This window comes from Notolepis coatsorum, assembly GCF_963971535.1.
Source record: "Notolepis coatsorum genome assembly, chromosome: 13".
Lineage (NCBI taxonomy): Eukaryota > Metazoa > Chordata > Actinopteri > Aulopiformes > Paralepididae > Notolepis > Notolepis coatsorum.
In genome coordinates, this window is record NC_140177.1 from 23,783,012 (window position 1) to 23,806,003 (window position 22,992).

At 44.8% G+C, this 22,992-nt stretch overlaps 1 protein-coding gene across 6 annotated transcripts in view; it reads right to left on the minus strand.

Annotated features, from left to right (window-relative positions):
* Positions 1-22,992, minus strand: part of LOC311239615 (myosin IXb) — a 119,710-nt gene that overhangs the window by 40,292 nt on the left and 56,426 nt on the right. For 4 of the 6 annotated variants that reach the window (XM_084327988.1, XM_084327991.1, XM_084327987.1 and 1 more), the window contains exons 8-23: positions 22,852-22,941; positions 22,580-22,696; positions 20,267-20,401; positions 19,964-20,085; positions 19,708-19,849; positions 18,008-18,197; positions 14,698-14,773; positions 13,153-13,245; positions 12,502-12,541; positions 6,884-7,006; positions 6,186-6,266; positions 5,497-5,580; positions 5,265-5,375; positions 4,546-4,668; positions 3,489-3,638; positions 2,703-2,851 (exon numbers count right to left, since the gene is read on the minus strand). In XM_084327988.1, the coding sequence (XP_084184114.1) occupies positions 2,703-2,851; positions 3,489-3,638; positions 4,546-4,668; positions 5,265-5,375; positions 5,497-5,580; positions 6,186-6,266; positions 6,884-7,006; positions 12,502-12,541; positions 13,153-13,245; positions 14,698-14,773; positions 18,008-18,197; positions 19,708-19,849; positions 19,964-20,085; positions 20,267-20,401; positions 22,580-22,696; positions 22,852-22,941 (1,826 nt within the window). The remainder of the gene's footprint in view (positions 1-2,702; positions 2,852-3,488; positions 3,639-4,545; positions 4,669-5,264; positions 5,376-5,496; positions 5,581-6,185; positions 6,267-6,883; positions 7,007-12,501; positions 12,542-13,152; positions 13,246-14,697; positions 14,774-18,007; positions 18,198-19,707; positions 19,850-19,963; positions 20,086-20,266; positions 20,402-22,579; positions 22,697-22,851; positions 22,942-22,992) is intronic. The other 2 variants (XM_084327989.1, XM_084327990.1) reach the window with 2 other exon arrangements.

The following is a 22,992-nucleotide window of genomic DNA, read 5'->3' on the forward strand; positions in this document are numbered from 1 at the left end:
TCTGGACCATTTGTAGCCGGCCCAAAGTGGACGCATCGAGGCAAGTGAAAAGGGAGTTAGTTACAATAGTCCGGATCAAACAGATCAAAGTTTAGCAATATTTCGCAGATGGAAAAAACAAGTACGTGTCAGAGACCTAATGTGGTGATCAAAGTGCATTTGCTGGTCAAAGATCACACCAAGGTTTCTGAGCGTGGACCTCAAAGTTGTTGAGGGTCCCCCATGCATGTGGCAACTTTTGAGATAACTTTTTCTGAACCTATAATATGAACTGATTGACAAGCTAAAAGCAATTGGTTTTGATAGTTTATCAGTGAGCTGGATACAATCCTACCTGGAGGGGAGGGAACAGATGGTGGAAGTAAACGGTACCCTACCCCCCCCCCCCCCCCCTCACAGTGAGCTGTGGTGTTCCACAAGGAAGCATACTAGGACCGCTACTATTCCTAATTTATGCAAATGACATGTCGTCAGCTTGTGACTGCAACTTGTTCCTTTTTGCGGACGACTCAGCCCTGCTGGTCTCTGACAAGAACAAGTTGCAGGTTGAAAAAGCCCTCAGCTCGGAACTAGGCAAAATCTGCATATGGCTCGCCGACAACAAACTATCATTACACATGGGCAAAACAGAGTCCATTCTCTTCGGTTCAAATAACAAACTCAGCAAGACCGACGGCTTCTCGGTTACAGTGGGTGACAATATTATCACAAGGAAAGATGAAATTACCTACCTGGGCTCCATCCTAGAGGCTAATCTTTCCTGTGACAAAATGGCATCCAATGTAATAAAAAAAGTCAACCAACGAACGCGATTCTTGTACCGGATCTCCTCTCTGGTAAACAAGAATACCCTGAAGACTCTAGCAGGAGCACTCATTCAAGGGTACTACGACTATGCTTGCACCTCATGGTACCAAAGCACCTCAAAGGCACTAAAAAACAAAAAACAAATTACAAACATCTCAAAACAAGCTAGTCAGACTACTACTTGACCTGACTCCTAGAACCCACCTCACCCCTGCCCACTTTGACAACCTAGGATGGCTTAGAGTAGACGCCAGAGTACAGCAACTTGCAATGGGCCTGGTCTACAAGATACACTACGCGACCAAGGTACCCATGTACATGGCAAAATACTTTCAAAAGGTCAGTGAATACCACGATCACAACACCAGAGGGAGCTCCACAAATCATGTAAAACCCAGATTCGGCTCAAACAAGGGACTAAACACGTTTCGCAATTATGCCACATCAATGTGGAACGCCCTACCTAAAGCTGTAAAGGAATGTGAATCACTACCCAGTACCCACTTTCAAAAACACTTTCAAAAAACACCTACGTGAGACTGCAATTCGAAACTGGCCCCTACAAATGTCCTAACCTAGTTGTACAGTAAATGACCAAGTAAGGCTTTGTCAGTATTCCAATGTACAGTGTAAAATGTGTGTCCCCCCCCTACCCAACCCCCCCCCCCCCCCCCCCCTCCAATGTACAGCCCTCACCCAACCCACCCAACCCCACCTATCCAACCTCCTCCAATGTACAGTTTCTACGCCAAATGTATATACACTCCTTTTCTGGACACTTTTGTATCACAAACAGTACTGTATTTGCAAATCTGATATGTCATAAATGTATAGATGTAGCAGTACTGTCTATCTGTATGTCATGTATGTCATATATGTTATGATGAATTGAAAATGGGGGACCCTGATGTAAACAAGACGAAAGTCTTTCTCTGGTCTGCATCCCCTTACCAATTGTATGTATTGAGCTGTACTGTACTGTACCCATTCTGCAATCTGTTAATAAACTTTTCAATCAATCAATCAATCAACCTCAGTTTTTTCTGCGTTCAACTGAAGGAAGTTGTTTGCCATCCAATCCTTGACAGCAGTCAGACAGTCAAACAGGGTAGATCATTTGTCAGATTGTTCAGACTTGAAAGAGACGTATAATCGTCAGCATAGCAGTGGTAAGAGTGCAAACAGAACAGAACCACAGGACAATGCAGCAGTTTCGGATGTGAAAATGTTAGGGGGGGGGGGTCTCTGATATCCAGCCATAATTGCACACAACATCCACATGCACACACTCACTTTAAACATTGACCTTCAACATTTACTTCACTTAACACTACACCATATTTGATCTATTTATTACTAAAATATTTGCACTACCTCTTCTACCAAGTGTTTTGTATATTGTATATTTTGTGTAGTGTTTAGTCTTTATTCTTTTACTTTTTACTGTATGAAGCACAATCTCAGGAGGGTCACACAGAACCATGCACTTCACTATAATGTACATGTACCTTATATAATCTACATTTAGTCATTTATCAGCAGGAAGGGTACAACTCTATCAGCGGAGTAACAAGAAACTGCTGCAGTGTTGAGTGCATAGTAGTAGAGAAATATTAGCATAGTAGGTAGTAATATAGACAAGGAAGATGAATTAGTGAAAGAGACAGTAAGAAGGTTAGTAGTTCTTTTTTTCTTCTTCTTCATTCATTTCAGATATTGATTGAAGAAGTGTGTTTTTAGTCGACGAATAAAAAAATGAAAATAATAATAAAACAAAACTTGAACTAGAACTTGAGGAGAACACGCCTGTCAGAACACAACAGTGTAGAGAGGGATGGAGGAGGAGAACACGCCTGTCGGAACACAACAGTGTAGAGAGGGATGGAGGAGCATACCTCTGGCGTCTGGGGTGGCTCTCTGCCGCGCCCTCTCCTCCGCCCGGCCGACTCAGGTACTCCGACCTCTTCAGTGAGGTGCGCCAGGCCGCCTGGATCACCGTCGCTGCGCGGCTCCTGTTCACGTCATAATAGTCCCGCCAGCCCCTCTGAAACGCAGGGGTTCCCCCGTCAACTCTGGCCCCTTGTTCCATATTAATGTTCAAATCTAGTCCTATACTCCCTGCATATAACCCATATAACTCTGTATGATAGCATGTACAATAATGCTGTATATATATATTTATATATTTTTTATTCTTCTTACGTATATATATATATATATATATATATATATATATATATATATACACATCTGTCTGTACATACCTGCATATAATCCTTTTTTACATATCTGTAGATACTATATCTTTATCTGTACATATCCCTTACCTACTCTTACTAGTTACACTGCTGGCCAGTATGACTTTACTACCATAGTGTCTTTATACCTGTATCACTGTACATACTAATTAATATTAATTAATACTACAACTCTGTACATACATATGATTAGCACTATTACCAAGTAGTACTACTTTATATATTTTATACCCAGTTTAATCACCTGTACATTGTATATTACTATTGCACTTTACTGTTAGATTTGCACTCTGGTTGGATGCCAAACTTATTTTCGTTGTACTGTACTTGTGCTGTATAATGACAATACATTTTCATCTAATTTAATTAATCTAATCTATAAATTAAATATATTAGGATAAAAAACGTTAATAAAAATTTTACCTGTATGATCTTGGCAGCATCCTTCTTGTCCAGGAAGTGAATCCTGATGAGACAGGACCTGAACCAGCGTTGCAGGGTGATGATGTGACGCATCACTTCCTTGTTGAGGATGTCCTGGAGCCGCTGGCTGTCCTTCTCCTTGAGGAACACCTGGGTGGACGACGGACAAGAGACCTTTACTCCAAGTGTAACTGCCTCTGTGTTCAGTTTAAGTCCTGTTTAAGTTTAAGTTTGGTTCCTACCTAAAGGCTGCTAGTGTAGCGATTGTAATGGTACATAGGAACATTCTGGCACGTGTGTGATGATGTCATAGTAGTACAGGCTAGAACAGGCTAGAACATTAGCCCTGCCACAACATTCTGGAACGTTCGTGATGATGTCATAGCTGAACATTCTAGAACCTCGCACATCCTTATATAAGTGGAAGTTTCGGCCACAACCAGTGCTTTCGGGTAGAGCTCCTAGCAAGAAGAAGTCAAGTCAAGAGTTTTATTTGTCACGGCATACAAGTATACAATGAAATGCGGGTGGTCTTGCCCGCAACGATGTGCAATACAGTAGTGCAACATAATAGAATCCAATAAAACAACATTGTGCAATAAACAGGTAACAAGAAGAAGAATCTGCTGAAGTCCATCATTTCCTCTCGTATTGCATGCAGCCAATAAGGTACGTTTGTCGTAAATGTTGCTATGTGTAGGCCCATGCCATGTAGCTAAGGTGCTAGCTAAAGGCTTGCTAAGCATCAATGATTGAAGGACGTAATGTGCTTGTAGGTTAAGTTCATTTGGTTAACAACATTGCAAAGACATGTGCCACTAAGAGACAAGTAGAGATAATATGGATGTATGTTGTTATTGTTTGAGCTGTGATTTATTGTATTTCATGTATGTGTTCACAGTTCTCACGGTTCGGAGTAAAATCGGTTCGGTTCGGATTGAAATAAATCCAATCAGTAATATCAAGAACGCATCGCTGTCATCATTGCAAGTAGAGGGAGTTACACCGAGGTCCACATTCAGACTGAGCGACCGCTGATGTGTTCCACGATCATTACCTTGGTTTTGCCTATCTGGTAGGTGGTCTGATCCAGGCCCATCTTCTGCAGCAGCTCAGTTATTTCTCCTGGCGCTGCCGTCGCCCCCTTAGGTAGCAGCACTCGGAACTTCTCAACAAATTCCTTAAAATAAAGAAAACCTCATCAATCCATGCCATGTACTGGATTAATCATTAAGGCCCTTATTGGTAAGCTACCTCCTTATACTATACCATTATTGGAATGGAATTTTGGAACCTGTTCTAGTGATTGGCCGGCCCTTAACAGGGTAAATCAGCATTTCACAATGATGCCCCTCTAGCTCATGGAATTAACTCCAACAATCCTCAAAGTTTGAGATTCTCCCCTCTGTTGCAGCGTTTAAAACCTTGATCTCCAACTTTTGTCAATCAAGTTGTACTTGTTTTAATTGATTTGTTATCCTTACTTTTTGCCTCATCTTGTTCATCTTATTTATGATTTTATATAATGTGTTATTTTATGTTTTTTCTTTGTTGTCGCTTATTTCTGTATGTACACTCGACGTGACTGTAAATGAGGGAAACCTCTGTTGCCTTTCGAGTTTAAATAAAGGTTTGAAATTAAATACTCTCTCTCTCTCTGCGTCAATTCACAGAGGCGTACAAGTGATAGAATAAACAACGACATGTACAGTGTGGCAAATAATAAATAAGACCTTCTTCATTTCTTTTTTAATGGTTCCCACCGGCAGAGCTCACCTGAAATGTGTACTTGGAGCTGTAGCCGGACTTCTGGATGCGCACCGTCTCCAGCAGGCCCGTGTACTTGATCTGCTGCAGCACCAGCTCATCATCAAAGTGCATCGCCCTCTAGTGTAACGGAAGAGACACGGCGAGAGTGAACAGTGTTTTCAGATGATCAAGCTCAACTGTCACACCTATCGCTACATGTTTAAAGGAACACGGCGACATTATGGGAACATTTTCTTACCGTCTTCTCCAGAGTCGGACAAGAAGAGAGATACCCGTTTCCTTTCTGTGCGTTCGGTAGAAAGCTATCCGGCTGCGAGCTAGCCTAGATTAGATTAGATTAAGATTAGATTCAAATGTATTGTCATTATACAGCACAAGTACAGTACAACAAAACTAGCGCAGCACAAATGAATGTAAGTGGATATGGATCGGCTAGCCTAGCTTCAAACTCCGGGAGAGGTGTTTTTGGCCAACGCCTAGGCTAGCCGATCCATATCCGCTTCCATTCATTTGTGCTAAGCTAGGCTAGCTTGCAGCCGGATGGCTTTCTACTGAACGCACAGAGAGGAAATTGGTATCTGCCTTCTTGTCCGACTCTGGAGAAGACGGTAAGAACATTTGCCATAGGGGGGCTCCAGTAGCTCACCGCATATCTCGGCGCTATTTCTGCGTCGGGGAAAACCGTGCTGCGTCACGGATCTGGTGGACTCAGAGTTCGATTCCCGGACCCGCCGTCATTTACCAGAATGTCTTCCCCTGATCTATATCCCATTTCACCCTGTATCTGTCGATCATGCTTGACCAGAAAAGCGATAAACACTAAAAAAAAAAGTAAAAAAAAAAAGAACATTTGCCATAATGGCGGCGTGTTCCTTTAAGATAAAAGTGCAGCTCTAACAAAAGAGTGAACGTTCGTCACAACGTTACCTTTTCAGCATTGGAACGAATACAGTGGATGAAGAATGGCTCCGCTTTCTCAATAGTCTCCATCAGCTTGTTGAGTGATGCCTGTAAGATACGGCACAAATGGACTGCATTTATAGAAGAGAATAGAAGTACTTTCTTTCAGCACCACAGATCGCTCACAATAAACATTTAGGTAGTCAAAAATAAGAATACACAGTCAAAGATATACATTCTAAGATATGTATATACATTCTATACAATATACAGTCCAAAAATATACAGTAAAATGTACAGGAAGATATATAGAGCTTTTATCCAAAGCACTTTACAACTTGTGTCTCACATTCACACACACCGGAATCGAACTGGGAACCTTCTGATCACCAGGGCCCAGGAGTTCAACACTTTTAATCCCCATCTGATCGGATCAGATTTGGATTCATTCATTTCAACTCATTATGAATTGAAAATGGGGGACCCTGATGTAAACAAGACGAAAGTCTTTCTCTGGTCTGCATCCCCTTAACAATTGTGTGTATTGAGCCGTACTGTACTGTACCCATTCTGCAATCTGTTAATAAAAAATTTCAATCAATCAATCAATCAATCAATAGGGATTACAAGTTTTGAACTCCTGGGCCCAGACGACCGCTCTGAGCCACTCCATACGAAGAGTAAGTCTCCATACGAGCCTCCCAGTGAGACGGCACGAGGCTGACCTGAAACTGAGCACTGATACTGGGGGGCTTCCTCTTCTGGTGCGGGTGGAGGATGGCGGAGGTGGTCCGGTCGTGCAGGGTGCGGCCCACGATGTGTTTGAGGGAGCGTGAGTCCATGAGGTTCTGTGAGAGATTAATTCATCCATTCAACCTTTATTTAAACCAGAGGGACACTGAGGTTTCCCCTCATTTACAGTGATGTCGAGTTTACAACTAAAAGAGATAGAATAATACAAAAATAAAACAAAGATAAAAACAAGTAATCACCAGCACGATAAAATCAAGTTAAAATAAGATAAAAACAAGTCATCAACACGGTAAAATCTAGTTAAAATAAGATAAAAACAGGAAAAGCAGACTAAAAGCAATAACAAAATGACCTACAATGGTTATTAATTAAAGCTATAAATTGTCCAAGGGTTGGAAGAGTATCAAACTTTAAAGTGCATTGAAGGCCGTTCCAAGTATGGAGCACTAAAAGAGAAGGCAGTTCTTCCAAAATTTGAACAAGCTCAATACAATAATATCGATACAATAGTATCGTAAACTCCTAAAATAATCCACAATCCATTCCATCATCTATTCTAAGTGGATGTGGTGCTTTGGAATAAGAATAACTCAAGCAATTGACCATATTCACACAGCGGCCATTTTGCTCTTATGTCATGCTCAGGTTGGGTTCCTTCCCACCCTGTTGGGAACATGGTCAATGTGTGAATATGGTCAATGGTAACCCATCAGCATGAAGGCCACTACCACCACCTTACACTACCAACACCTTACACTACCAACACCTTACACTACCAACACCTTACACTACCAACACCTTACACTACCACCAACACTACCAACACCTTACACTACCACCAACACCTTACACTACCACCAACACCTTACACTGTACCACCAACACCTTACACTGTACCACCAACACCTTACACTACCAACACCTTACACTACCACCAACACCTTACACTACCACCAACACCTTACACTACCAACACCTTACACTGTACCACCAACACCTTACACTACCAACACCTTACACTACCACCAACACCTTACACTACCAACACCTTACACTGTACCACCAACACCTTACACTACCAACACCTTACACTACCACCAACACCTTACACTACCACCAACACCTTACACTACCAACACCTTACACTACCACCAACACTACCAACACCTTACACTACCAACACCTTACACTACCACCAACACCTTACACTACCAACACCTTACACTACCACCAACACCTTACACTACCAACACCTTACACTACCAACACCTTACACTACCACCAACACCTTACACTACCAACACCTTACACTACCACCAACACCTTACACTACCAACACCTTACACTACCACCAACACCTTACACTACCAACACCTTACACTACCACCAACACCTTACACTGTACCACCAACACCTTACACTGTACCACCAACACCTTACACTACCACCAACACCTTACACTGTACCACCAACACCTTACACTACCACCAACACCTTACACTACCAACACCTTACACTACCACCAACACCTTACACTACCACCAACACCTTACACTACCAACAACACCTTACACTACCAACACCTTACACTACCAACACCTTACACTACCAACACCTTACACTACCAACACCTTACACTACCACCAACACCTTACACTACCAACAACACCTTACACTACCAACACCTTACACTACCAACACCTTACACTACCACCAACACCTTACACTACCACCAACACCTTACACTACCACCAACACCTTACACTACCACCAACACCTTACACTACCAACAACACCTTACACTACCACCAACACCTTACACTACCAACACCTTACACTACCACCAACACCTTACACTACCAACACCTTACACTACCACCAACACCTTACACTACCAACACCTTACACTACCACCAACACCTTACACTACCAACAACACCTTACACTACCAACACCTTACACTACCACCAACACCTTACACTACCAACAACACCTTACACTACCAACACCTTACACTACCACCAACACCTTACACTACCAACACCTTACACTACCACCAACACCTTACACTACCACCAACACCTTACACTACCACCAACACCTTACACTGTACCACCAACACCTTACACTACCAACACCTTACACTACCACCAACACCTTACACTACCAACACCTTACACTACCACCAACACCTTACACTGTACCACCAACACCTTACACTACCAACACCTTACACTACCACCAACACCTTACACTACCACCAACACCTTACACTGTACCACCAACACCTTACACTACCAACACCTTACACTACCACCAACACCTTACACTACCAACACCTTACACTACCACCAACACCTTACACTACCAACACCTTACACTACCACCAACACCTTACACTACCAACACCTTACACTACCAACACCTTACACTACCACCAACACCTTACACTACCAACACCTTACACTACCACCAACACCTTACACTACCACCAACACCTTACACTACCACCAACACCACCAACACCTTACACTACCAACACCTTACACTACCACCAACACTACCAACACCTTACACTGTACCACCAACACCTTACACTACCGACTACCACCAACTAGGGGTGGGAATCACCAGTTTCATCACGATACGATATCGATTCTTTGGACAACGATACGATATTTTCCGATATCACAAAGTCTGCCACGATACGATGCGATTCGATTCAGGTGCCTGCAATCGATACGAGACGATATTATATGCCCATTTAACACAATCAGTAACATTTAAATCAACAAAAGGCAATGGAAATATCATTTGACATTTTTATTTTTGAGCTCTTCCAGACATTTAAATGAAAAACAATCCATTGTTTTTAATACAAATAGACCTCCTGTTCACTGTTTTTGGCTCTGATCAGCTTAGCTTAGTTAGCTTACGCTAACGCAACGTTAATTTCGGTATTTAACACGACGTGGGCATAAAGGAATGGCGAGGATGCAAAGCATGTTAGATGCATTTGACCCGTTGTGGGAAAAAAAACAACAGGCACTTATTTCGGGTCGCAAAATAGGCGGACTCTGAAGCAATGCTGTCTAACGTTAACACACGCTGCTACTGGGGCGGTCAGGTGGCGTAGCGGAGATTGTGCTCGTCACCAATGCAAGAGGTTGCGGTCTCGACTCCCGGAGAGTCAGCATTGCCTTGGCTCGGGCTGATCGCTATACTAACTTGTTTGGCTGAGTTAGGGGGAGGGGAGCCGTGGGTGGGTCCTGGGCGTTGTGAACAGCGACCCCTACAGTTCGGTCGGGGCGCCTGCTCAGCGAAGGTAGGATCTGGTGAGAGGTAGTGCGGCCTCCCACACGTTACACTCTCCCAGTGAGAATCTGCGCGGCCAGGCTGGCTGCCGGCTGGCTGCACATGCGTCGGAGGAAAGCATGCGACAGTCTCCGGCCTCTCGGACCAACAGTAGGGGAAAGTGCGCAACAACCAGGAAGGGGGTTGGGAATTGGCATAACGACTAACAGTGGGATGGGAGAAAAATCGGAAAAAGAAGGAGGGAAAAAAAGATTAAAAAAAAAAAAAATTTAAATAAAAACACACGCTGCTACTGAGCTACTGTTGTGGCGGCCGGGCGGATATGCATTGCTCACCAGGGGATTTTCAAAATAAGAGTATCGCAATATGAATCGATCTTTTTACGTTGCATCGATCCTATTTGATAATTGATAATAGATCGATATATCGATCTGGATCGATGTATCGTTCCACCCCTACCACCAACACTACCATTACCACCAACACCACCAACACCTTACACTACCACCAACACCTTAGACTACCACCAACACTACCAACACCTTACACTACCACCAACACCTTACACTACCACCACCTTACACTACCACCACCTTACACTACCACCAACACCTTACACTACCACCACCTTACACTACCACCACCTTACACTACCACCACCTTACACTACCAACACCTTACACTACCAACACCTTACACTACCACCAACACTACCAACACCTTACACTACCAACACCTTACACTACCACCAACACCTTACACTACCACCACCAACACTACCAACACCTTACACTACCACCAACACCTTACACTACCACCACCAACACCACCAACACTACCACCACCAACACTACCAACACCTTACACTACCACCACCTTACACTACCACCAACACTACCACCACCTTACACTACCACCAACACTACCACCACCTTACACTACCAACACCTTACACTACCAACACCTTACACTACCACCAACACTACCACCAACATGCCGCATTTCATTGTATACCTGTATGCCGTGACAATTAAAACTCTTGAATCTTGAATCTTGAACACCTTACACTACCAACACCTTACACTACCACCAACACTACCACCAACACTACCAACACCTTACACTACCAACACCTTACACTACCAACACCTTACACTACCAACACCTTACACTACCAACACCTTACACTACCACCAACACTACCACCACCAACACTACCACCACCTTACACTACCACCACCTTACACTACCAACACCTTACACTACCACCACCTTACACTACCACCAACACTACCACCACCTTACACTACCACCACCTTACACTACCACCACCTTACACTACCACCAACACTACCACCACCTTACACTACCACCACCTTACACTACCACCACCTTACACTACCACCAACACTACCACCACCTTACACTACCACCACCTTACACTACCACCAACACTACCACCACCTTACACTACCACCAACACTACCACCACCTTACACTACCACCACCTTACACTACCACCAACACTACCACCACCTTACACTACCACCAACACTACCACCACCTTACACTACCACCAACACTACCACCACCTTACACTACCACCAACACTACCACCACCTTACACTACCACCAACACTACCAACACCTTACACTACCACCAACACCTTACACTACCAACACCTTACACTACCACCAACACTACCAACACCTTACACTACCAACACCTTACACTACCACCAACACTACCAACACCTTACACTACCAACACCTTACACTACCACCAACACCTTACACTACCACCAACACTACCAACACCTTACACTACCAACACCTTACACTACCACCAACACTACCAACACCTTACACTACCAACACCTTACACTACCACCAACACTACCAACACCTTACACTACCACCAACACTACCAACACCTTACACTACCACCACCTTACACTACCACCACCTTACACTACCACCAACACTACCACCACCTTACACTACCACCAACACTATTAACACCTTACACTACCACCAACACTATCAACACCTTACACTACCACCAACACTATCAACACCTTACACTACCACCAACACTACCAACACCTTACACTACCACCAACACTATTAACACCTTACACTACCACCAACACTATCAACACCGTACACTACCAACACCTGGCTTACACTACCAACACCTTACACTACCACCAACACTACCAACACCTTACACTACCACCAACACTACCAACACCTTACACTACCAACACCTTACCTTTGGAATCAGCTGCTTCTGTCGACTGCCTCGATTCTTCCTATGGGGGGAAACAAAGAGAGAAATGGCCGCCATTGAATGATGTATATCATGCCAGTTAGGGTACCTTGTGTATACTGCACCTTGTTTATACGGTTTACTTTTACTCTTACTCATAGTATATATTCGGATTCTAATTATTTATTGCCTATATTTATTGTAACATCACATGTATTATAACCAATAGGGCACACAGACTCATCTGCACCTTTGTTTATACTGTTTATTTTCCCTCATATTTTAATATTTAGAGTTAATCATATTGTTTACACAGTCTATTTTTCTCATATTTCTATATTCAGATCTAATGTTATTGCCTATATTTATGTCTTTCTACCATTACCCTTCCCATACCTGTACCTCCCCTCCCCCCACATGCTATGACGCCCGAAGTTCTCCAAGTAAGCACGTTTATTTGTATTTTTGTAAGCGCCTTTCACAGATACAAAAAAAAGCAATAAAACAGACAACACAGCAGCTAACGGTATCAAGTAAAAGCTCATTAAAACATGCTAAAACTAGTTGAAATAAGGGAATCAATATAGGAAGATCTTCTCTTAATAGACTTGAGGAGAGGCAAAGCTAAAGGAACGTGGCCACATGTTCACTCACTTCCTCTTCTCGTAATTGGTGAAGATGTCTTCGAACACGTCCAGAGGATGCTCGTCGGAGCGGTCGAAGGAGAAGTCCAGCGTCAGGCTGTTGCTGTGGACGTCGGCACGAAGCCACAGGTGGTTAAGAAGGTAATACCGGTTGTTAAATACATACTGTGATGTTCCGATGTTCAGGTCGGTTTAATTTGGTGATTATTCTTCATCAGACACGTGTCACGTTGGAGGAATAACTTTTATTTATTTGTCCCCCAGTTTCCCTTAAAGGGGCACTACACCAAAAAAACAATGCAGATTTATTTTGCACATAATCTCACACACACATCCAAAAACTCTAAACAGTTTTGCACACATTCATTTAGTTCAACAGTTATCGAGAGTAAATTAGTTTGATTATGGCAGCCAGTGATTGGGGGACATTGAATCCTTTGTGTTAATTACAGCACCATGAAAGGATGTAGATGAAGTAGCAATAACTTTTATAGGGACGGCTACTAGGGATGTTCGATATTGACCGATATCTGATATACCGATATTGTCCAACTCTTAATTTCCGATACCGATATCAACCGATACCGATATATGCAGGGTTTCCCCCCCACCAAAAAAACGGAATAATTTCAGGTAATTAACATTACATATCTCTTGTCATGGAATAAACACAACATTATGCATACTTTTGACAATAAATAAAATAAGAATTTGTTCTTACTTGCTTGCTGACATCTCTAACGGCTACCTTATCAACAGTGACCTCTAGGCAAAAGAGCCCCACTTTTATTGCACTTTGTTTACATTTCTTGTTTTGGTCCGATGTGTGGGTTGGAGTTGCACAACTTATTATGGCGGCACGGTGGTGTAGTGGTTAACACTGTCGCCTCACAGCTAGAAGGCAGGGTTCGATTCCCGCTTGGGGACCAGGTTTCCACGTTGCCAGGTACCCAAGTGGGGTATCTCCCAGGCCTTTCTGTGTGGAGTCGCAAGGGTTAACCCCCCGAATGGAAAAACATGCACAACAGATCGCTAACGCTGTCGCGTCCCTGACGAAGACAGACAGGAGCACTTGGATTGGTCCCCGGGGTGCGGCCCCTCGCCGATGCCCCTATCTGCTCCCGGCTGCCCTTGGGGGGGAAAGGACGACGGGACGGGTCAAGTGCAGAGACTCAATTGTATCGGCGACCCAACTAATGTGCGTGTGCCGCCCATCGCATGTGCGTGTCTGCCTGCATGCCGAATAAAGACATCTCCAAAGTCCAGTTGTTATTATTATTATTATACAGTGAATTTCTCCAGACCTCTCTTGGCAGAGCCTGAGGTGTGGCCAGCAGTAGCACCCCCCCCCCCCCCACCTCCACAGTCAACTCCAATCCACACATCAGACCAAAAACTAAAAATGTAAAGAAAATAATAATAATACACTGCACTGGGGCTCTTTCGCCCCCAGAGGTCACTGTTTGACGGCATTACAGATTGTACCTTTAACTGGGATATTAGCTGGTATCTGAAATGAATGAACGTGCGTAAACACACACGGTGTTGGTCCCACCTGGACAAGCGGCGCAGAACGCTGCTGGGCCTCCTCGTCTCCCTCAGGGACTTCCTGCTGCTGCGCCGGACCGCCGCTGGGGAAGGGGAGGAACAGTCATACATAGAGGACCAGAACCAGAACCAGACACTGGGGAGGAGGAACAACAGTCACACACACTCACTGGAGCAGAACCAGACACTGGGGAGGAGGAACAACAGTCGCACACACTCACTGGACCAGAACCAGACACTGGGGAGGAGGAACAACAGTCACACACACTCACTGGACCAGAACCAGACACTGGGGAGGAGGAACAACAGTCACACACACTCACTGGACCAGAACCAGACACTGGGGAGGAGGAACAACAGCCGTACACACTCACTGGAGCAGAACCAGACACTGGGGAGGAGGAACAACAGTCGTACACACACTCACTGGACCAGAACCAGACACTGGGGAGGAGGAACAACAGTCATACACACTCACTGGACCAGAACCAGACACTGGGGAGGAGGAACAACAGTCACACACACTCACTGGACCAGAACCAGACACTGGAGATGAGGAACAACAGCCGTACACACTCACTGGACCAGAACCAGACACTGGGGAGGAGGAACAACAGTCACACACACTCACTGGACCAGAACCAGAACCAGACACTGGGGAGGAGGAACAACAGCCGTACACACTCACTGGACCAGAACCAGACACTGGGGAGGAGGAACAACAGTCGCACACACTCACTGGACCAGAACCAGACACTGGGGAGGAGGAACAACAGTCGCACACACTCACTGGACCAGAACCAGACACTGGGGAGGAGGAGCAACAGTCGCACACACTCACTGGACCAGAACCAGACACTGGGGAGGAGGAGCAACAGTCACACACACTCACTGGAGCAGAACCAGACACTGGGGAGGAGGAACAACAGTCACACACACTCACTGGACCAGAACCAGACACTGGGGAGGAGGAACAACAGTCACACACACTCACTGGACCAGAACCAGACACTGGGGAGGAGGAACAACAGTCACACACACTCACTGGACCAGAACCAGACACTGGGGAGGAGGAGCAACAGTCATACACACTCACTGGACCAGAACCAGACACTGGGGAGGAGGAACAACAGTCACACACACTCACTGGACCAGAACCAGACACTGGGGAGGAGGAACAACAGCCACACACACTCACTGGACCAGAACCAGACACTGGGGAGGAGGAACAACAGCCGTACACACTCACTGGACCAGAACCAGACACTGGGGAGGAGGAACAACAGTCACACACACTCACTGGACCAGAACCAGCTGCCATCCACACAGTCAAGCTAGGTGAATAGTTAAAGGGGAACTATTTTACTATTTCTTTCACTATTTGGGCACTTTTACACAATTCCTGTGAGTCTATGGAACACCTCTGTAATATATATATTTTTTTTATTCATTGTTTTGTATTTCTAATCAAGTCCTCAAAAACAGCATTTTTCTACCTCAAGATCTCGAGCTGTTTTGAGCCTGGGCTCCTAAACCACTGTGTGGCTGCGCCGCCTCTTGAACATTAACATGCAGCAGTGACTATATGACATCACATATCGTGCACATTTTCAAACGACTCAGTTCAGTGAGGGTGAATATTGTGAGAGGAGAATTGGAAGAATGCGCCAATATGAGAATTTTGAGACATAGATCATATTAATATAAGTTCACATAGCTAGGAAACAATGCTAAACACTCAAAAAGGCCATTTATAAGATAGTTCCCCTTTAAAGGTAGGAAGAATTTGGTCAAATTTCCCTCTGGATGATTCAAAGTATTTCTATTCTATTCTATTAACAGAGAAGATAAGATAAGATATTCCAGGAAATCCGGGTGTCATAGCAGCATGGGGCAGGGGGGAGGGGAGGTATAGGTATGGGCAGGGTAATAGTAGAAAATACATAAATATAGGCAATACAATTCAATCTGAGAACCTTAACTCCTGTGTCTCCATTACTCCATCTCTCTCAGGCGTCCAACTGTCTCAGAAGCAATCATATTTAATGAGGAGTGGATCCAACTCTCCATGTCCAGACGACTTCTGAAGTCCATGACGCAATTTCAGGGGGGGGAGGAGCTGTAGTATTCAAATAACTCCTTAAACACGCCCTCCCTCAGGTTCAGCCTATCAACCTGCTTCTACTCACGTCTAACGGCCAATGAAGTCGCCTTACCTTTCTCCCATCATCCAATCGTATTTCTCATCCCACTTTATAAGCAGTGTTTTCAAAACTGTCAGATGCACTGTGTCACTTACTCTGCCCTAAATCTAGGGTGTAACTTATGGCCCCTTTAGTGTAGCAGTGGGGCTGCTTTCAATTCATTCCCGATGATGATGATGATGATGATGATGATGATGCAGCCTCAAGGTACATGTGAGGTACTGCACACGCTCCAGGTCGCCACACACCTTGGTCCACGACCTCAGGTCGCCACACAGACACCTTGGTCCACGACCTCAGGTCGCCACACACCTTGGTCCACGACCTCAGGTCGCCACACACACACCTTGGTCCACGACCTCAGGTCGCCACACACACACCTTGGTCCACGACCTCAGGTCGCCACACACACACCTTGGTCCACGACCTCAGGTCGCCACACACACACCTTGGTCCACGACCTCAGGTCGCCACACACACACCTTGGTCCACGACCTCAGGTCGCCACACACACCTTGGTCCACGACCTCAAGTCGCCACACACCTTGGTCCACGACCTCAGGTCGCCACACACCTTGGTCCACGACCTCAGGTCGCCACACACCTTGGTCCACGACCTCAGGTCGCCACACACCTTGGTCCACGACCTCAGGTCGCCACACACACCTTGGTTGACGATCACAGGTCGCCACACGGAACCCCCGCTCCCTGACCACAGGTTGCCACCACCCTTTCAGACGTGCCAGCACTCCATGTGCCTCAACGACCTCGGGTTGGCACTACCATCAGGCCGGTGCCACCAACGGGGTGGATCAGCCAACCAGACCTCGACGATCGTAACATGGAAAATGACATGACGTGTAAAATCAGCCTTCATGACGTCTTTCCATAAACCCATCGGCAGACATGATGATGTCATCAAGTGTTCCTTAATTTCCTTGGGGAGATTGTCATAGCAGCATGGGGGGGGGGGGGGGTACAGGTAGGATAGGTAGTAATAATAGAACATAGAACAGTACATGTAGTAATGCTAATAGTGATAACAGTAGTAGTAGTAGTGAACAGTAGTGAGTGGCAGGATTCAGACAGTAGTAACTAAAAGCTGACACCTACCTTCCTCTGCCCGGCGCCGTCCGATCTCCTTGAAGACGGAGAGGATGCGGATGGTGGCTCGCAGGATGCCCCAGCGGAACAAGGCCACCGGGCTGGACCCCACCAGCTGACGCAGGAACGCACGCTCACTGCCGCGCAGCAACGCGATGATGTCCGGCCGCATGTGGTCCGTGTTCTTCTCCCGGAAGCCCTGTGTGAGTGAGAGTGAGAGAGAGAGAGAGAGAGAGAGACAGAGGGAGAGAGGGAGAGAGGGAGAGAGGGAGAGAGGGAGAGAGAGAGAGAGAGAGAGAGAGAGAGAGAGAAACAGAGCGAGAGAGAGAGAGAGAGAGAGAGAGAGAGAGAGAGAGAGAGAGAGAGAGAGAGACAGAGGGAGAGAGGGAGAGAGGGAGAGAGGGAGAGAGAGAGAGAGAGAAACAGAGCGAGAGAGAGAGAATGAGAGATAATAGAGAGAATGAGAGAGAAACAGAGACAGAGACACACAGAATGAGAGAGAGAAACAGAGACAGATAGAGAGAGCGAGAGAGAATGAGATAGAGAAAGAGAGAAAGAGAGAGAGAGAGAGAGAGAGAGAGAGAGCGGAGAGAGAGAGAGAGAGAGAGAGAGAGAGAGAGAGAGAATACTAAATATGCTGTGTGTGATATAGTGGGTGAATAACATGGATGAATGCTAAACTGTACATATGTTGGCATGTAACTGTAAAACCTCCAAGAGGATCTCTGGAGTAGAGGCTCACATATATATTATTATTCAGGGCACTTCTGCTTTATTTGACAGGAAATCAGAGGGTGAAGAAGGGGGAAGACATGCAACACAGGTTTCAGGCCGGATTCCAAACCAGGACACTGAAGCCACATGGCGACCTGAACGTTAAGCCAACAGGACGCCCTGTTGATCATCGAATGTAGCCGACGCTTTTATCCAAAGAGACTTACAAGTTGTGTACAACAAGTCAGCAGGAAGGGTACAACTCTGGCAGCTAAGGGTCAGTAACATTGTTCATCAAACAGTGTTGAACTTGAGTGCTACAGTCTTGAGTGCATAGTAGTATAGACATACCGGTAATATGTAAGTAATGGCAGGTAGTAATATAGGCTTCAATACAACTTTTCCATAATTTATTCAACAAAAGAAAATCGACAGACATGCAAATTCTACTGTGTGGAAAGTACTTTTTCTAATGAGACTATAGACTGGATTACTTAAAGGGGAACTATTTTACTATTTCTTTCACTATTTGGGCACTTTTACACAATTCCTGTGAGTCTATGGAACACCTCTGTAATATATATTTTTTTTTTATTCATTGTTTTGTATTTCTAATCAAGTCCTCAAAAACAGCATTTTTCTACCTCAAGATCTCGAGCTGTTTTGAGCCTGGGCTCCTAAACCACTGCGCCGGGCCGGCCCCCCTGAACATTAACATGCAGCAGTGACTATATGACATCACATATAGGGCACATTTTCAAATGACTCAGTTCAGTGAGGGTGAATATTGTGAGAGGAGAATTGGAAGAATGCGCCAATATGAGAATTTTGAGACATAGATCATATTAATATAAGTTCACATAGCTAGGAAACAATGCTAAACACTCAAAAAGGCCATTTATAAGATAGTTCCCCTTTAAAAGTCTATTAGAAAAAAACGAACAAGAAAAAGGAGCGCAGCGCTGAGAGAACAGCTGTCGGAGAGCAGCCCTCACCGTGATCTGATATTTGACCCTGCCAGCGTAGTGCTGGATGACAAAGGCCGGCTCCATCACCGTGGTGGGAACAAACAGAGGGTTGTCCTGGTGCTGCCGCTTCAGCTTCTCCAGCAGGGTGCCGTCCGTGGCTTGAGGGAGGCTGAGGACAAGCGGGGGGGAAAAGGTCACGGCGGCTCGGATCAATAGGAACAGATAAGAAGGGAGGATATCAATCACAGATGGGTGACCGGGGCACAAACAAGCCGTCACTCACTTGCTCTCCTCGTCCAGCAGGTGGAAGAGTCCTGTTGGCTTCTTGCTGATGAGCTGAATGCAGTCCATGTTGTCAGTGTAGTCGATGTTGTGCCAAGTAATGCCTTCCGCCTGGTACTCTTCCTGAGAGACCAATTAAAAACACAGACAGGAATGTTATCAGGACTTTCCCCCCCAGAGGACACCCGGGCGAGCCTAATATCGACGGGGGTTCCGTCATCTTCTGACTCTTTATTTGAAGGATGTGAGCGCTTGGATAGAAGAGATGAGGCGGAGAAAGAAAAGGCTTGTAGACGCATTTCACCTGCTCCAGCTTGAAGATGTGCTGGTTGCAGTAGTAGTGAAGGCTCTCGTTGGCGTAGTTGATGCAGAACTGCTCAAAGCTGTTTGTTTGGAAGTCCTCGAAGCCAAAGATGTCCAGGATACCGATGGACAAACACTATAACGGACCAGAAAACATCACGACATGTCACGTCACGTCACGTCACATGACATCACATCACGTCATAATAGCCAACCATTTCACCTCAAGTCTGTAGTTGTTTTGATTGATTTTAATTGTTTAATAATAATCAGTTTTTATATTGTTTTTGTATTATGTATCGTTCATCTCAACGTCATTGTAAATGAGAGCCTCCTCTCACTGATCTTTTGAGACTGAATGTATAAACAGAGGGTGCTTATGAAAGATACTTCCGTGTCTCATTCATTCAACTACAGCAGTGGTATTAAAACTACTCAGGGGACCGACATTTTCAGAATAAATATTATTACAACCCAAAACTGATGTGTCAGACTGTTAAACCACTGGCCCACAGAGGTTTGTTCACCATGTTTCAATGTACTTGGGTTCCGCTTCAGCCCTTTTCGCACGTGAACTGGACTCCTGACCATAACGTTAGTCGGGGCGGCTGTGTATACATGAACATTACATTTATTCCGCACAGAGTTCACCCTCCCAAGTCCCAAGTGTGCGCAATGACAAACTGTGCCCATGTCCGAACACAAGCCGATCATTGTTTGCGGTATTTCCTGGGCACCACCCCTCGCCTAAACCAAGCACAGTATGTCCATGTGTGTGAACGCATCTGCCAGAGAATCGCATGCTGTGTGCTAGGCTTGCTGCGCCAGTCAGTCAGTGATACCGGTGTTACTCATTTAAAAAAAAGAAAGAAAATGTTTTAATTGAAATAAAAATCGATTTAGTTAATTTTCACATATCAGTGCCCACATTCAAGTACTTTTTTTTTATTTGCTAAGCGTGTTGTCAAGCGTGCAAGTCAGACAACATATAAACTGAAACTGCAGCTATTTTCAGGTTCCACTTTCACCTACAGAGTAGTTGTAACTTCACGTGAAGGAGAGAAAGAAGACTCAAGAGATACGACACGTTACACAATGAAGGTGGAGGATTTGAAGATATTTCTGTTTAAACCCTGCATCAGCGAAGGCTTGTTTGGAGAGGAGCTCAGAGGACCAGTCCAGACCGGCAACAGTATGTTTGCGCAGTATGTGATCAATGCGCTACATTGATCTGTCCGTCAATGAACAGTATTGTATTTGTGGTTGGAGCCTTTGTGTGTGTGTTTTTTTTTGTGTGAGATTTTGAAGATGTTGAATATGTGCTTAGGCTAAGGTGTTTCTTATGTTTTTATTGTTTTGTTTGTTACTATAATGTAATGTACTGTAATGTTGTAGGTTGTGTGTTAGGACCGCAGGAAGAATAGTATTTCACCCATGGGTGTAGACTAATGGGGACCATAAATAAACAAATAAACAGATTGAAAAGTGACAGACGGTATTACTGTCAGTTGGTTTATTTTTAGAACCTAATGTGACCTAACCTGTCTGTCCAACAAATGGATACTCATCATAGAACATTAATTAAAAACAGACGTAGACGAACAAACACAGTGGATCAATGTAGCCGCATAACATTAAAGATAAAAGTAGGCGCTCTACAGATAATGAGCGTCATTTTGTAAAATGTCCGGCGTCACCGGTGACACCGGTGTTGTCTGTGTTTATTGTTCATGAGAAATACCACATCACCGTGGGAACCCTACTGTGTGCTACATGTGCGAAAGGGCAACTCAAAGCAACGCCCGCACCTGCATCTCTGCATATCTTCCAGAGTTCATGTGCGAAAGAGGCTAATATAGTACTTCCGGAAAATTATTTGGGGGGCCCATTTTAATCTTCCCAAAGACCCACGTGTCGGTCCCAACCCGCACTTTGAAAAACACTGAACAGCGTGTGCTTTACCGAGATGGATTCCTCCACTGTCCGACCGCCTCTCTGTGTTCAGTCGAGATTGTGCTTTTAGACACTTTAAAACACTTTTTAAACCATAAAAAAAAACCATATTACCATATTTTATCTATTTATTACAAAAATATTTGCACTACATCTCTACCTCATTTTTGCATTTTGTTTGCATTTTGTACTTTAGTTTTGTATATTGTATATTTTCTACAGTGTTTGGTCTTTATTCCTTTTTTTACTGTATGAAGCACAATCTCAAGAGGCTCATACAGAACCAAGCATTACACTGTAATGTACATGTACCTTTTATATGACGAATAAAACGAAACTTGAACTTGAGCATGTGATTTACCGAGGTGGACTCCTCCATGTCCCGTCGGTTGAGCAGAGCGTGGTTGATGTGCAGCACCATCCAGTCGAACAGAGCGCTGTACAGAGACTTGGCCATGGAGTCTCGTGCCGTCGTGGCCTATTGGGGAAGAGGGTACAACAACCACAACCACAGTGATGATGAACAACACAAACTCCAGGTCACGCGCTCCACCGCCGTGTGAAAGTGCCTGCGACGAGCGATGCAATTAAATACGACTAAATTATTCACGACTAAGGACTAAAAGAATGCACCTCGTTCAGCGTGTAGTGTAGGACGAGCGTGTCGTTGGCGGTCGTCGCTCTCCTCTTGGTCAGAGCTTCCACCAGCATCTCCTTCTTGACCTGCGAGAGAAAGATAAACACAGTCAAAGTGATTATTTTGTGACGATTTGA